Raw genomic sequence first — 15,663 nt, forward strand, 5'->3', positions numbered from 1 at the left:
AAACTCAAGACTCTAGAAACAGCTGTGTGTATAAGTGACGTGTGTTCCTGCCGAAATAAATTAACGCAAAACACCGCGCAACGGAGCGAGGGAAGTCTCTAGCAAAAAGTGTTCCAATCTTGACATTGCATGGTGCAGATCTATGGGCTAATTGAGAGTGCTAGTCGGCATGGCCGGCGACTTGGATATTCAGCGAGCGCGCGATCTTTTCGGTACTTGTGATTTGGATGGAAGTGGTTACATCGATAAGCAGGAGTTGGCTGCTGTTTGCGACTTAGACGCGGAAGACCTTGGTGAGGTTTTTAACCAACTTGATGCGGATCGAGATGGGCGCATCAGCATTGAGGAATTCTCGGAGAATTTTATGAAATTCAAGAATGTCGTTTCTGGGATAAAGCAAAAACGACTGACAAGGACCGCAACAGGTGACGACTTGGAGGATTTTAGGCAACGTCTCGGGAAATCTTACGAGCTCATTTCAGGGTAAGAAAAGACACCTAGGAATCCTGCATGCTCCCTGCACATCCCGGGTTCTAGTGTCATGCGTCGCGGGTATTTCACACACGAAAACCAGGTTTTGCCGTGTTAGACAGAGCGTTAAAAACACCAACAATGAAACGCAGTATTTTTGTTGACATACAATTCTTAACTCGGCTTTATCGTCTGTTTTACTTCTCTGGATACGACATGCTTCGCGGGTCATTTTTCTGGTCGTTCCTTTTAGTTTTATAGAAAAAGGATATGCGGTTTGGATTTGTTAGTGAGGTTGCTAAAAGGTAATGAAAATTTAGACTTTATGTGCTTGACCGATACAGGTAGATCGTCCCCTCTGCCCTAAAACAAGTTGCAGCAAACATGTAATGCGTCCAAAAAAAGAATGCGAGCATTTGGCCACTAATAAGGGGGCTAGAAAACGCACAAAAATGAATGAGCAAACGGCATCTATTTTACAGAAAAACAAATGGAATGGGCTGTTTACAAAGCTAATGGAACATCCCTTTAAACTTAAAGATGTTTTCACTTCTAGATACCGAGAGAATATAAAACTGACAAATTCAATTACGACATTTAATTTTGTTCGAGTCCTTGTAGTCTCATATACATTTTATTGTTTCTAGAACTGATAACGATTTAGTTCCTTATTTTTTTTCTCAGAGAAACGATCAAAATTACGAGAGAAATTTCAGAGTGTCTAGTCATCAGTCAGCTGAGACATTTCCAATTTTTTTTATCTATTCATATTTTTCAAAGGTTCTTGTACTGGTGCTGGTGGTGTGAAACATTAAAAGCCGAATTCCCTTTTTAAATAATAAGTCGTTATCTTTTCCGGTTCTTATGGGACTAAAGTAAACGATTTTCGATGGAAAGGGTATAAAATGCAGTTTAGACGTAAGCTTCAAATCACACAAGTAGTTGAAAGCCAATGACTTTGAAGGGAAATCCTGTTAGCTTCACGAAAAGTTGGTGATATCTTAAGGTGCCTGATAAGGTTTACTCGGATGCCAGATCTAAGATTGTGAACATCTTTGGTTAGAGTAAACTTTGAGGGGAAGAAAAACACAATATTTCCTGTTCTTGAAGAAAACAAATAAACATATCGCTGGCTTTAGACGAAATTATCAAATGAAAACAAATTGGCACAAACGATTCGATAATATTACTGAACAAAGTTCAATAAAATGAGGTTTATAAAATCAGAAATTGTGCTTTCTTTCAGGCGAAAAATTCAAATTGCGATTTATATTTAGAACTCACATAACTCTTGTTGACTGCATTCATTATTCATTTTCAGTTTACGAATAGACACAGTATAAATATCACACGGAATCCCTGCTAACTCGCACCCCAATACGACCTGTTACAATACTAACACACTGCCCTGTTTTTTCACTTCTTTAGTTAAACCATTTGAACTGGATACATGTTTATGAATTCATTACGTAACTGCACGAAAAAGGAAAAATAATCCATCCGAATAAAAGTCGACCATTACAAGAAGGCGTTCCTAGGTAAACATTTCGAATCCCAGCAACAGCATAAAATTAAACCACGCAAACGCACCAAGTTTAAAGATTTCAATGCTCAGTCTGAACACGCTCAAATGTCCACACTTTATCCTTCAACTTAGATTGCAATAGAAAAAGATACTAAACAATAAGGAGGATAGATTCAACACAGATAGATTCAACTTTCAAAATTCGTAAAGTGTTTCTATGGTGACTTGATAGCTTCGAAAGTACGTATCTTTTTGGCGCCAACCTATCAGCCTATGCTGACTATCTAAGGTGCAAGACAAATATCGACTTATTTTGGGTTAAAGTAGGAATTTGACCAAACTTTGAAAAATGGGGGAAAAAATACCTTAAGGTATACACCTATGAAATATTGATTTGGGAGACACTTTTGACGGTTAGGAACAATATTCTGATCACGCGAAGCTCATTCGTATATCGCATTAACTCACGAAATTATGCTTCAAGGGATTGTATTACTTGTAACTTTCGTAACAGCCCATTTTAATGGGTAATAAATATTTTTGGTAATTTTTAGGCTTATCCGGTTTCCAATAATTTTTCCCAAAAAATAATTAAACGTTGCTAAAGAAATATTTTTTAGGGGAGGACAAAATAGCAAATGGGATGACAAACACAAATTTATGAGAAAAGTACTCTTGCCGCTTTTAAAAGCTCTACCTTGTAAAAACCGTGGTCCAGGTACTTTGTTGTTTTGATTGCAGGATATAAAAGCAGTAAAATACACAAAATCACTTACATGGGCAATATTTTTTCTAACATTAATAAGTTGATCTAATTTCAAAAGGTGCTAGCAACAACTTTTGCCATTATATGAGCCTAACGACGGTCGATTGGTCGATTGGTAAAGCTATCATAACATTTCAGGTTGGTAGCTCTCCAAGTTTTGGACAGGTTCGGATAGGTTTAAAGTTGTTAATGTTACTAAAGCAATATTTAGATGGAGGGCTGCAAAAAAGGCAGCAATATCGGCCCGATATGGGTCTGACTTAGCCTCTCTCGCAGGCAATTTCAGGCAGGTGTCGCCAACTCCCACCCCCCCCCCCCCCACCCACCCACCCACCTTATATTGTGGGGGAATGAGCGACCTTGCAGGTTTGAAAAAAAATCCAGGAGTTAGCGCAAGAGGACATAGCGTTGTATCCTCTCACAGAAGCCGAGAGAAAACTCTAATATGCAGCTTTTTAATGGGCCAGTTAGTGAGTTTTTATTTTGTGTATTTTAGTCGGTAGCTTCATTGATGGGGGCCGCTATTTTAGTTCCTCTTATGTATCCGCTGCTCACATAAAAGATGCCGCCATTTTGCCATCCTAGCAAAATACTAAGTAAAAGCCCTCAAAGGGAAAAAAGGCTGTGGTGATAGTTTTAGCTGAATTTAGTAAACAAAGAAAAAAAAACGTTTTAGAAGGGTATTAAAATTAAAAAAAACAAAGAGGTGACTATTAGCAGAATACCTAGTGATATATTCTTAGAGAAGTCTTAAAATTTTTTTGAATATATATAACAATTATTATGTACATTCTCGATCATAATCAAACTTATCGATCGTGGCCTGGGTTTTACAAAGCATATTTGAAGAGCCAGGGCTGTGCTACAACGCATATCAATATTTGGGTGACCTTCATACCCACTCGGCCGACCTCTTGGAGGCCTGGGTCTAAGGGCTTTTCAAGATCAGTGATAAAAAGATTTGACCAAGCGATTAAGTTTTTCTAACAAATTTTGGCCGCGAGTCTCAATTTGACAGGAATCAGCATTTTTCACCAAGCTCTATAGGACACTATATGTGGGGAATATGTTTGATATGATCCGGGAAAAATAAACTTTCAACCAATCAAATGAAATGGTTGTCACCTAACAGTGTAATATTGATTTGAGACCATTCCAAGGAGGTTATTTGGTCCTTTTTGTTGTCGTTGCGAATACCCCGATAAAAAAATCTTTTGATCGTTTTACCTTCGAGATTTTTAAAGTAGATCCACATGAAACCAAGAATAAATCCAATTCAAGCTGATCAAATTTCAAACCTTAGCTTCCTTTTTACAAAGCTGAGCATAATTAAAGACTTGCACTAAAATTAATCACTTTGCCGGGTAAGACCCCAGGTTTTAAAGTCTCGGTAGATGAGAAGAATTTTATAGACATTCCATCTCAACTTTGATTTTAGTACTTGAAAAATCATTTTCAAAACTACTTTGTTTAGTCTAAAAGCCCACTGGACGCTGCGACATCAGAGTTATGAGATCAAAGTGTCTCTCGGCGAATGAATATACAAGGAATGCGTCATAAAATCAATAGAGCAATTAATCAGCTGATATATCTGGTATACTATACCAGCTCGCTTTGAATTTCTAAGCATACATTGTGACGTTTTAATCCTAAGAATCAAAGACTTGACAAGAGACGCTTAAAAGCGTCACTCTGGATCGCGATCTTTCATCTGAGATAAAAATGTGCAGGTAGCTCTGCTATTTCTATACTAGTTTCTCGTTGTTATCAAAACAAAAAATAGAGTACCAGCGACGTTTCGGTCTATTTTCTCGACGTGGACGACATTAAACTTGTAATCTGATTGGCTTATGGAAAAAATTCGATGACTTTTGATTGGTTATATAAAATCTGCTCGCGTCAATGCTCATTTGCCCCCAGGTAATTATGCAGGAATGAGTGGGCTGTTCGCAAAGAAAAGGCCGCTTACACAGCACACAGCATAAGCCCGCTATACAAATATTACCTCAGCTCTCCATGACATGAAATGCGGGTGAAATGGAGGTGGCTCATTACAATCATGATGTCGACTCGATGATTCAGGACATTTTTCATCATTGGGACATCAACAACAGTGGATATATCGAGAAAGCCGAACTGAAACAGTGCTGCAGTGATTTGAGACTGAGCGAGGAGAAATTGGCGATAACTTTCAATGAGTTGGATTTGGACGGTGATGGAAAAATCAGCTTAGAAGACTTTGCTAATAGCTTCCAAAAAGTTTGTTCCCTTTTTGACGTCACACAAGATGAAGTTCTTAACCAAGAGAAGTCTGAGTATAAAAAGTTTGAGAAACTTTTGGATGTGATCGGGGTGAAAGGGGTCCTCTCAGGGTAAATAAAAAAAACTATTTAACCGAATATCTTTTAGATCTAAGATTGACATTTTTATTGGGTTTATTTCCACTATTAGTGCGTTGGTCTTTTACTGCAGCAATAAAATTCATAATTTAATTGAAATTCAATTAGAACTGTGCGGATGTCTAGAACTTTGTTTACAAAATATTGTTAAACAGTATTGTGAATCTACAGGTTATATTTCCGTGTAATTGAAATGTTTATTGAGTTTAATAGTGGTTCTAAATTTAAGTCTAATATGTTTAAAATCAACCTGAAACTTAATCTGATATGCGTGAACTCAAAATGTCAAAAGTCGCGCACGACCTCACTATTGTTTTCGAATAGTCTACGCGTAGAAAAAACGGAGGTTGGAGTCCGATGCACCTTCCGTACTGTGCCTTATGAAGCTATATGGCGGCTAATTTAAACATCACGGCAGAATGGTATATAAAAAAGACACTAAAGGAGGCAAATTTAAGGTAACATCTGAAAAATATAAGGCTGGGATTGAAAATTACTGAAACGTTGCTAATTTGAATTTTTTGCCAAGAGATGTAATATCATTTGCAAGGGACAACACGAACATAGAACAAACATGATAGACAAACAATCGGCACATAGCAAATACGGAAGCACTGTCTTCGAAATAATAAGCATTAGACTAAAAGGAGCTTGCATAAATGGATTTATGTGCTCCCCGGGGAGATGTAATTCTCGCGGTAAATTGCTCTTTTGAAAAAAGAGCTTCGAATTTAATGCAAGAATATGGCCTTTGTTTTTTCTCTACCGGAGAGAACTCTAAGAACTGTTAAGCAGTTAGAGATATAAGATATATAAAGAGGAGTATTTTTCATCTGTTAAAGTATGTAAAGGATCTATTTAAATGAAAACAGAACCAGCCATACAAGGGGTCGGTATACTTGACAAAATATGCTTATATCTAGGAGAAGCAATTCATTTGATATATTTTTGCAATTAGAAAATCGATTAAGTCTGGGATTTGTTTTACATTTTATTGTTTTATTTAAAGTAATAGTAGGTATAAAATATAGGTTTTTAAGAATAAAATTCTCTAGGACTATAAAATTTAAAATAATCTTTCCTATAATTTTCTTGTTAAGTGATGCTAATCTGAACTGAAACGAAGCACTTTACCACTTTAATTTATTAGTGGTTAGATCTTTAAGCTTCCTGCATAGGTTCAAAGTATTTTCTCTTCCACAAAAAATTGCTTTAAGCATTGGCTACCTACCCTTTCATAGAGTACCACCTGAGCTCAAATACTAAAGTTAACAATCTACTTCAATTTACTTTGCTTGCAAAAAAAATACTTTGTTTGCATTTGTCCTTTTTGCAGCCAAGAATATGTGTCCGAGCTATTCCATTACATGCACAACTCAAATGATTCAGCTCAGCTGCTATCCCTGTTGGAGAGTTTCCTGTTCAGTGTTGTAAGAGATGTTAAACACTACTCATCTGAAAATGCGAAACTGGAGGAAGCTCTCAAAAGGTGAGAAAGTCTGATAGCTAGCTTTCATATGAGGTAAATTGGAAATGCTTGATATTAAAGATTTGGAGTCATGTGATGAGTGAAGGGATGAGGTTCGCTGGGTCAGCTTGCATGCTGTATGGATATCCAAATACCTAGTGCACTGGGATTTTGCATTTTTTTCACCAAAACATAACCCCAAATGAAAGCTGGGTGGCAAGCAGGCTTAAGGCGACGATCATCATGGAAATTCTCCTTTCTATATCCATGACCAGAAAAGTAATCAGCTGTTGAGAATTTATGCAGTGATCAACAATGGCCTTACTCTACATAACCTATCGCTTCACTAGCTTGCTAGATGAAGATATTTCTTCTTTGCATGAACATTTTTGGGGTCCAGGGGGTCAGTCTCTGTCCAAGCCTTAAACACTACCCCAGTGCTAAGAGAACAGACCAGTTTTGAGTAAACTTTGATATTATAAATCTCACTGATCCATACTACAACCTTATCTTTTAGTGTTTTAAAGTGAAGGGAAGGGAAATTTTTAATCCTTTACATAGTAAATGTTTGAACAAGACACTAAAAATTTAGTTAGCAGATCTAATATTGAGGTGGGGGAAAACCCAGAAATTCAAGAATAGGGGGAGGGGTTTGATCCATCCTGATTACTTTCAAATTCTTACACTTCTAGAATTATAGTTTAAGAAAAACCTATGAAAAAGGAGGAATGTTTCCCCTGGATTCCCTTTACAATCATAATTATTCTTATGATGCCTACTCTTAGGGCATGTGAGAAACATGCCGAACACATGGAACAGCTGGACGATGAGCTGGATCAACAAATGTCTCGTTTGGAAATGCGTATCAAGAAAGAGGTATGATTCTTGTATAGCTATGGGTATGTGGAAGGGGGCACCCCCGCCCTTTTTCTCATCTGTTAAAAACTCAGCAATTTTAGGCTATGTGCCTGGGGATCGTTTTTTGCCTTGTTAACCATTTTTTTTTGGGGGGGGATGTCTTGACAGTGACCCTATCTTTCATAACACTGGAGACGCTGGCTTTCAGTACCAAATTTAGTGACAGACTCTGCTGTCACATAATTCTAACAAATGTTCATAGCCTTCCAATGCTTTTCAATCCCCCATTGTTGGAAGATTAAAAATGCATTTCCTGTCAACATCATTTTTCTCACACTGTAACAGTTCAAATGTTTACACTGCTTTTCGCTTTCAATGATATTTTAATTAGCTTAAACGCCAACAGCCCCCCCCTACTCAACTCCGAGACTTGTTTATCTATCCCACAATGCTCTGACCTTGTGGTATCTTGCTTTGCAGGAACAGAGCAAGTTCGAGCGCTCCAATCTCGACATGGTATGGCAACTGGAGACAAAGAATAAGGAAATCCAGGCATTAAACGCCAAAGTGTCAAAGGTATATGGTTACTTAAGATTAGAGCAGTTACTCTTAAAACACAAACAGTATAAAACCATCTGAACTAATTTCAGAAGAAGCTTTGTTTGCAGCGCGAAGTACATCGATTTAACTTAGTAAGATGAATAAACTCGATGTGAAAACGTTGTTGGTCAATAAAGTAGATGTAGATGCTGTACATATGATAATTCAAACTAACCATACAACAAGTTGTGTTATTACAATACTGCTGTAGCGGCCCTCAAAAGTTTAATAAGTTTTTTTGTTGTCATTTAACTTACCGTTGTTGATGAGTACGCTTTAGAATAGTAAACTGGTGTCGCTTGGCTCTCGATGATACATTTTCATCAACCCTTGATATTTCACGGAAATAACAGATATAGCCTCACTCTTAGTAAGGATAAAAAATGTAATCTACCATTTCTAAGCATCCTAAAGCACCTAAAGCTACATAAATCATGGAAGGCGATCGTGATCGTGAAATAGGCGCGAAAATAGTGAGAATTTGTCATTTCTTACGCCGTTATCTATTGGACGCACACAGTCGCTATCATACGTGCTCTGATTGGCCAACTAGTCGGTATATAAACCACATTTATTATTATTTTCTTATCTCTAATTTCTTATTTCTATTACAGCTGGAAAACAAAATAAAGAAAAAGGAGCCAGAAGAACAAAAATTAAAAGAAGAAATCGAAGAAAAAGTCCAGGTATTGATCTGATAAACTCGAACCCTCCGAACTTGAATCTCCTACTAACTCGACTATTTAACAATTATACCATTTCTATTGAGGATAGAGGCAAAATAAGGCCACTACCCTCCGAAATGGAAATGCATACCTGCCAACCCCAGACTTGAAAAACCGGGAGATTATTTTAGGGGGGTAGGGGAGGGGGAACGGGATGAGGGGTGGGGGTGGGGTGTGGGGGATTAGCAAATCACAGAGTTTTGCTCGAAGATGTGTGTGTTCTTTTGTTCTCTTATTTTTGTTGGGTACCCAGTTGTTAAGCGAAAGAAAAGATAATAGGTAAAATAAGTCTGTTTTTCCAGAAATTCATTCAACTTTGTAACAAATATTTTGAATAATATATGCAAACGCATATACAATCTCTACTTGTACAATCTCTACATTTATTTGATAAAATATGATAAAATGGTGAAAAATTTGATCGAAATTTTTGCGATGTTCCCTTTCGAAATTACTTGTGTTGCAATTACTTTTTGGTAAAACACTAGGTTGACTGGACTAATGGTTCGATGTCAAGAACGTCAATTTCAACTACTTTTTGAGAGGCCAGAATTTTATTCCATCGTATCCTGACCACAGAGCGCCTAAAAATTCTCTCTGGTGAGCCTTGAAGTTTGTGGCCGGCTTTACAACGCCAACTTACAAACTCGCTCGAAAACGGCTCCAAAGTATGAGCTAATTTCTCAACAATTCGCACAAAAATATGGTCAAACTTTATTGATTGATATATGCAAGCATTTTAGTATTGCGGTAGTATTCCTGTGGTCTACAAGAAACGCCTGGAAAAGGCTCATTTAAAGTTTCTCGAAAAACCTGAAAACGTCATAACTTGAATACAAACTATAAGAATTGCATAACTTTGTGGCTAAAATCCAACTTTCACTTAAACAACAACTCTGCTGATTGAAATTTGGTCATAAACCGGGAGATTTAAGGTAAAACCGGGAGACCGAGAGATTTGATAAAAAACCGGGAGTCTCCAGGTAGAACCGGGAGAGTTGGCAGGTATGGAAATGGTATAATTGTTTTAGTATATAAAACGAGCTTTAGAGCAATTTTCTTTACGGAAACACTTGCAAATCGGCTATTGCACCCGCCATTTTGCTTGATTCCGGGGCGCAGGAAAATATCCACCTCCTAGAAGGTGTATATTGCATTTAATCCCGAGTTTCTCAACCAATCAAATAGCTTGTTCTTGCGAGGTTCCCAAGTTTTAAATACTAAGTGAGTTTATGTGTCCTTCCATTTACCATTTTCCTGGAAGAATCAATCGTCTGTGATCTCCATATAACTCGAACTTATTTCCGATTTCCTTGAAATTCGAGTTATGGGGAATTAAATGGAATGCGAAATCTAGAAATGATGTTTGCACATACTAAATATGCATTATTGCAGATCGCTCACGTCTTTTGTGTTGTTATTAATCTAAAACTACCTTTATCCCAGGAACTTCGCTATTTACGGAGTCAAGTTACGGATGCACAGACAACTGTTGCAGTTATCCGTAGCGAGCTCGCACAGCTCAAGAACGATTACGAAGATCAGTCATCTCAACTCGAAGCGTAAGCAGACTATTTATTTCTTTTTAGTATATTTGGTTGTCCTCGGAGACTACGAGTGGACAAGTAATTGACTAATGGATTTAATTTCTGCCTACACCAGTCCTCCGGTAAACTACGTGTATGACGTCACAGCGTGTCGTGAACAAAAAAGGAAGCAACGAGAAGAGGTGTCGAGATGCGCCACTGTTTGATAAGCTAGACTTTCGCAAAAAGTCCGGCCGACCAACGGGTCGGCTTTTGCTACCCTCTCCGCGCGCCCATTTTTGTTTGCTTTGCTCACTAAGGAAAACGCCCATTAGATCGCGCGTTCTTATATTAACAAAGAGGGCGACTTGGGATAAGTCTATTGTGCTAAGCTATCCGTGGATTATAAGAGGACAGACAAACAGATAATAATGATATCTATTTGTTTTATACAACAGCAGACTGAAGGTAATTTTGGAAAAGCATCTCGCGCGTAATGTTGTCCGAAACGTGCGTGTGAATTATAATAACTAACTCTTCTCGACCAACCTGAGCTCACGTTTAACTGCGCCGCGGAAATAGGCTAGGAATTTGTGAATTTCACCTCCCATATCTGCCATCCGAAATGTCATTTTGCGAAAAGGAGTAGGGCCACCGCCCCTGGCTCCGCCATCGTAGCTTTTTCACGTGCTACTAGGCACGCCCCACAAGTGTGCAGCAGGTACCGACCACGCCCAAGACAGATCGATGACAGCTCTTCACAGACGGGCGCGTTCAACGTCAGACGCGTTTTATTATGATCTAGGAGCAGAAGTGCTGCCTTTTTGTAACAATGGTTGGCACTTTGTTGCTTCACAGGGAGAAGCGAAATGTTATGGAATGCGTGCAGGAACAGGAAAGTCTCACTCGGCAGTTGCAACTATTACAGTGAGTGATGCGTTCTTTTAGAGTTTTCATTCACGAGTAGTGCGTGTTGTCGGGTATATAGCACCAAAGAAAATACTACTTTGAGACTTGGGTATATCTAATATTGTCTCTATTGTTGCATTGTAGTGAAGCAAACAAGAAGCTCCATGACACTAACGACGATTTACGCTCAGCACTTGAGGTGAAGTATAAACCATGTGTTATATACGATATACATGTATTCAGGCATTACGCATAACGCATTCCTTGATATAAGCAACGTTAGGCATGAAGTAGGCCGGTGTCCAATGAGATCTACACGCTAAGGCTGACTTGCTTAATGATCTTTCTCTACTATGTACTTGATGACAATCCTCGGAAACCCAGGGGTTGTTTTTTATTTTTTACCGATTCCCTAGGTTCCCGAGAAAGGTTAACGCCCGACTTTATATGGTTTCAATTCGCAAAGTTAATTGCTAATGTCTTTTTGTTATTACAGATGCGCAGGGGCTCTGAAGGAGGCAAGAGCCCTTCTCCGAGCAAACGCAACTCCATCTCTACATTATACTCGACTGTTCCACGCGCTCACAGGCGGAGCAAATCGCACGAGCCGAGGTGAATAAAATATTATGTATGCTGCTTATTTTAAGTGATCTGTAGCACCACCCATCGAGGAACAGGCCCTTTCCAGATATCATGCGACCCAAGGTGCGGAGAATGGGGAGAGAGCTTCATGGAGACGAGCCAAAATATAAATCAGGAAGATCTATTATTTGAATAAAAAATACATTAGAACCTCACTTTCTAACTCTAAATGGAAAAACTCAGCTCGGGTTAGCGGTATTTCGAGTTGACATGGTTGAAAAATGTCTCAAATTTAGGTCCAAATCCTTCATCGAAATCGATTTGAGGAAAATTTGATTTATCCGCAAGCTGGAGTTAAAACGATTTCACTTTTATCCAATGACTTGACCCAATGGTTTTATCTGACTAAAGTCGGCTGTTGATCCTTTTGCAGCAGCCGACGAGCGTCAAATCTAACCGGAGAGTTCTCGGGCGACGACAGACATCCGAACTCTGCCTCGGCCTCCACCCCCCGGTCATCCGTCGCCGCCCCACCCCCGGAGGGGTCGCGGAGGAGCTCTATGTTGCTGCCGACTCAGCAGAGTTGTGAAGTGGACGATCCCGTGAATGAGGACTCCTTGCTCAGCGAACTGATGAAAGTTCAACGCAGTCATGTAAGTTATGCAAACTAGCCTACGTGATCTGTGCGGGTATACCATAGCTCCAAATAGGGGGAAAGATCTTACGTTTCAGAACAGTGTATTCATCGATGAACCGGCTTTTCGAAGTATTGATAAATTGACATCAAGCTTAAAAAAATCTTAAATAGTTTAAATGACTTTGATAAAATTTTTAATAATTTTAAACACTTTATTTTCAAAATGTTCTGATTGTTCTAGTTCGAGTATATCCCCCTTCCTAATGGTATTTACCTATCGATTTACCTATACCGATTGACGGCAATGTTAAACATGGTTATCTTGTAAAAAAAAAAACTTTAAACGCTCTGAACAAGCACTAAAGCCAGTTGATTAAGGAATTACAAAGATAAACAATAAACTTCCAATCATTAAACTACTAATAATTTTGAAAGTATATATAAAATATTAATGAGCACGGGATCTTTTGCTCGAAAAAAACCTCAACAATAAAATGAACCAAATTTTGTTGGTTACCTGGTTACTATTCTGGTTATTACCTGGTTTCGGCCGGAGAAAAGGGTATGACAAAAGGTCCCGTGGATAAATAACAATGATTCTCTAAACCTTTAAACTATCAGGAGTCACCTTTTGATACGCAATCAACATCATCGGATGCCGAATCCGTCGAACACGATTATAACCACAATGCAGGAATCCTTAATGCAAAAGAGACAGGACGCATCCATCATCTGATACCACCCGCGAGGCAGTCCTGCGAGGTCGAGTCCAAAGGGAGCCCAGAGGATACCATCGATCCTGTTGTACATCGTTATGAGCACGCAGTGCATTCTGGTAGTCATAGTTCAGGTTCGCAAAGCCTACCAGGTGATGAAGTGCTTGACTGGGACCAAGTCCTTAAGCGAGTGAGAGAAATCGAGGAAGCTGGGACTTGTAGTTTAGGAGGCGAAACCGATGTTAGTGAAGAGAGTCGAGTGACAGTTGAGGAACCAGCCCTCAAGCGGGTTAAAGAAGCCGTGGAGTCTGGGGACGAAAGTATATTCGAGGTTGACGATGACACAAATGAGGAGACTGCACAGGCGGCAGTGTCGAGGCCCTCGAAAAGGATCGAGGATGATCATGTTGATGAGTCAGGAGAATATCCCAATGGAGAAAAACAGGCTAAAGAACCCGATGTAGATCGCGTTCCTTGTATTGTACTTGAGGAAGACTCTGAATCTGATGGTGGCATCGATGAAGTTATGAGCGCAAAAAGCTCACAAAGGGACGAGGGGATTTATCCTGGGTCCACCGAAGATCAGCATGTAGTTTCTGATAGTGAAACTGTTGACGATTCTAACGAATTTGATATAAAATCCGAAGAACCTTATCCTGCAAATAACCTAGCCACTAGCAAAGAAACGTCCTTTCTAAATACTACACCGGAAGAATGTATCGACAAAGGAAAGGGATCTGACGAGGAAGCCAGGCTAGAACCTGTCTTTTCTCCTCGGGTAAACGTGGGGACTGGTGATAGTACACCTAGGGTTTTGTTAGACCCAGACATTGAGCTGTTTGAAAAAGGCGAAGAGCCTGAGTACTACACTGTATTTGAAACCGAGCCAGTCCATGAGCGGTTTGAAAGAATGAAAGAAATTGGGCTCAAGAGATGCCCCGCGTTTGTTCGCCCTGGGACCCGTCCACTCAGTGAGCGGTATAGAAAAACGGTAGGCGCCGAACGAGGCCATAAAACTAAACCTAAACCTAAACATCTAAACTCAAGCAGCTACAATTGGGAAGAATCTGTTGATGGAAAACTTTAGTTTTCATTGATTTACCATGAATTGATTCACGATTGTAGCTGCATTTTTAAACTTAAAAAATGAACTAAAATTTTTAAAATTTTAATTGACAGACCAAAAAGGACAGTGAACTACAAACTGACGAAACAACAAAAGACACGCAACGACAAAACACAGACACGACAGCCTCAGATAAAACTGACGATGAACCAACTGTTAGCTCTCACGACAGTTCGCCCCGGACCCAAAAGGAAACAGGACTGACCGGACTTAGCGTAAAGCTAGGGAGATACATAAAAAAGAACGTTTCAATTAAATCAAAGGAGCGCTTGGTAAACAGAACTGATAAAGATACGTCGAAAGAAAGGAATGGTATGTTAAAGGATACGAGTCGACAGCGTACGGAGACTGACGCTGATACGAGACGAAGTTTTCCGCAAGGAGTTTCAAAGAAAAATATCAAGGATTCAACCACTAACAACGAGAAAGAAGAAAGGAGTATTAAACATGTTAACAAACTGACACGCTCTTCAAGCGAACGATCAAAAACGCGAACAGCTAATGCGAAAGATCTGAAACGCTCTAAGAGTTCGGTGACATTCGCAAGCGCAGTGTCTGCGGACAAACTGCAACCGCGCATACGTGAAAAGGGCGTGTCTGGGAAATCTCCCCGACATCGTAAACACGTGACTACGGACAGCGAAACGACGACCTCGGACACTGACAGCACCCCACGTGACCTTAAACTGGTAGGACTAAAATTAACTAAAATGCGTGTAATTTTTAAAATTTAAAATTTTTAAAATCTAAAAACCAATGGAACACGAAATCACGATCACTTTATATTAGTTGCATTGTTATACACCTATGCAATCTCATAAAATGGTGTTTGCAGAAGCGAATCTAGGGGGAGGGTTTAGTGGGTTTAACCCCCCCCCCCCTTTTGGGCTGCCAGAAAGCCATATGTAACAAAAAAAATACCCCCTTCCCCCTTTGTCACGGAGCCAAACCCCCCCTTTAGCGAAGTCCTAGATTCGCCCCTGGTTTTGTTTGGTTACCCCAATCAAACCTTTTAAAACAATACATTTTCTGATCTGTGCAGACGAATTGTTTATTATTTCAAAAAACGTTGTCAGTGCGAAACGGCAAATGGCAGTTCTAGAACCGAAAGGAGCCATGGGTATCATTAAATTTCTACTAATTGCTGAAGAATATGGATAAATCAAACAATTATCCATTAAAGATCATCAATGTATGTCTCTGACATTGCTAGATTTTATTTAATACTTTTAATTTTACGAATGATTAGTACCCAGAAGCACCGTTCGGGCTTAGAACTGCCATTTACTATTTGCCATTCGCCCTTTGCACTGACAACCTTTTTTGAAATAGGTGTATGAAATAGGAGCAAAACC

At 39.2% G+C, this 15,663-nt stretch overlaps 2 protein-coding genes across 14 annotated transcripts in view; one reads left to right on the forward strand and one right to left on the reverse strand.

Moving 5' to 3' along the window:
• The window catches only part of LOC5512598 (protein GLUTELIN PRECURSOR ACCUMULATION 3), a 45,783-nt gene extending 37,222 nt beyond the window's left edge, over positions 1-8,561 (reverse strand). For both annotated transcript variants that reach the window (XM_048724959.1, XM_048724958.1), the window contains exons 1-2: positions 8,345-8,561; positions 7,946-8,012 (exon numbers count right to left, since the gene is read on the reverse strand). The gene's annotated coding sequence lies outside the window, so the exon portion shown is untranslated. The remainder of the gene's footprint in view (positions 1-7,945; positions 8,013-8,344) is intronic.
• The window catches only part of LOC5512636 (ras and EF-hand domain-containing protein), a 26,115-nt gene continuing 10,452 nt past the window's right edge, over positions 1-15,663 (forward strand). For 2 of the 12 annotated variants that reach the window (XM_048724949.1, XM_048724950.1), the window contains exons 1-12: positions 4,457-5,134; positions 6,498-6,650; positions 7,415-7,505; positions 7,968-8,063; positions 8,702-8,773; positions 10,259-10,374; positions 11,197-11,265; positions 11,392-11,446; positions 11,744-11,859; positions 12,263-12,482; positions 13,088-14,173; positions 14,362-14,997. In XM_048724949.1, coding sequence (XP_048580906.1) covers positions 4,800-5,134; positions 6,498-6,650; positions 7,415-7,505; positions 7,968-8,063; positions 8,702-8,773; positions 10,259-10,374; positions 11,197-11,265; positions 11,392-11,446; positions 11,744-11,859; positions 12,263-12,482; positions 13,088-14,173; positions 14,362-14,997 — 3,045 coding nt within the window. In that variant the 5' untranslated portion in view covers positions 4,457-4,799. The other 10 variants (XM_032381998.2, XM_032381999.2, XM_048724952.1 and 7 more) reach the window with 9 other exon arrangements.

Source organism: Nematostella vectensis, chromosome 3 (assembly GCF_932526225.1).
Source record: "Nematostella vectensis chromosome 3, jaNemVect1.1, whole genome shotgun sequence".
Lineage (NCBI taxonomy): Eukaryota > Metazoa > Cnidaria > Anthozoa > Actiniaria > Edwardsiidae > Nematostella > Nematostella vectensis.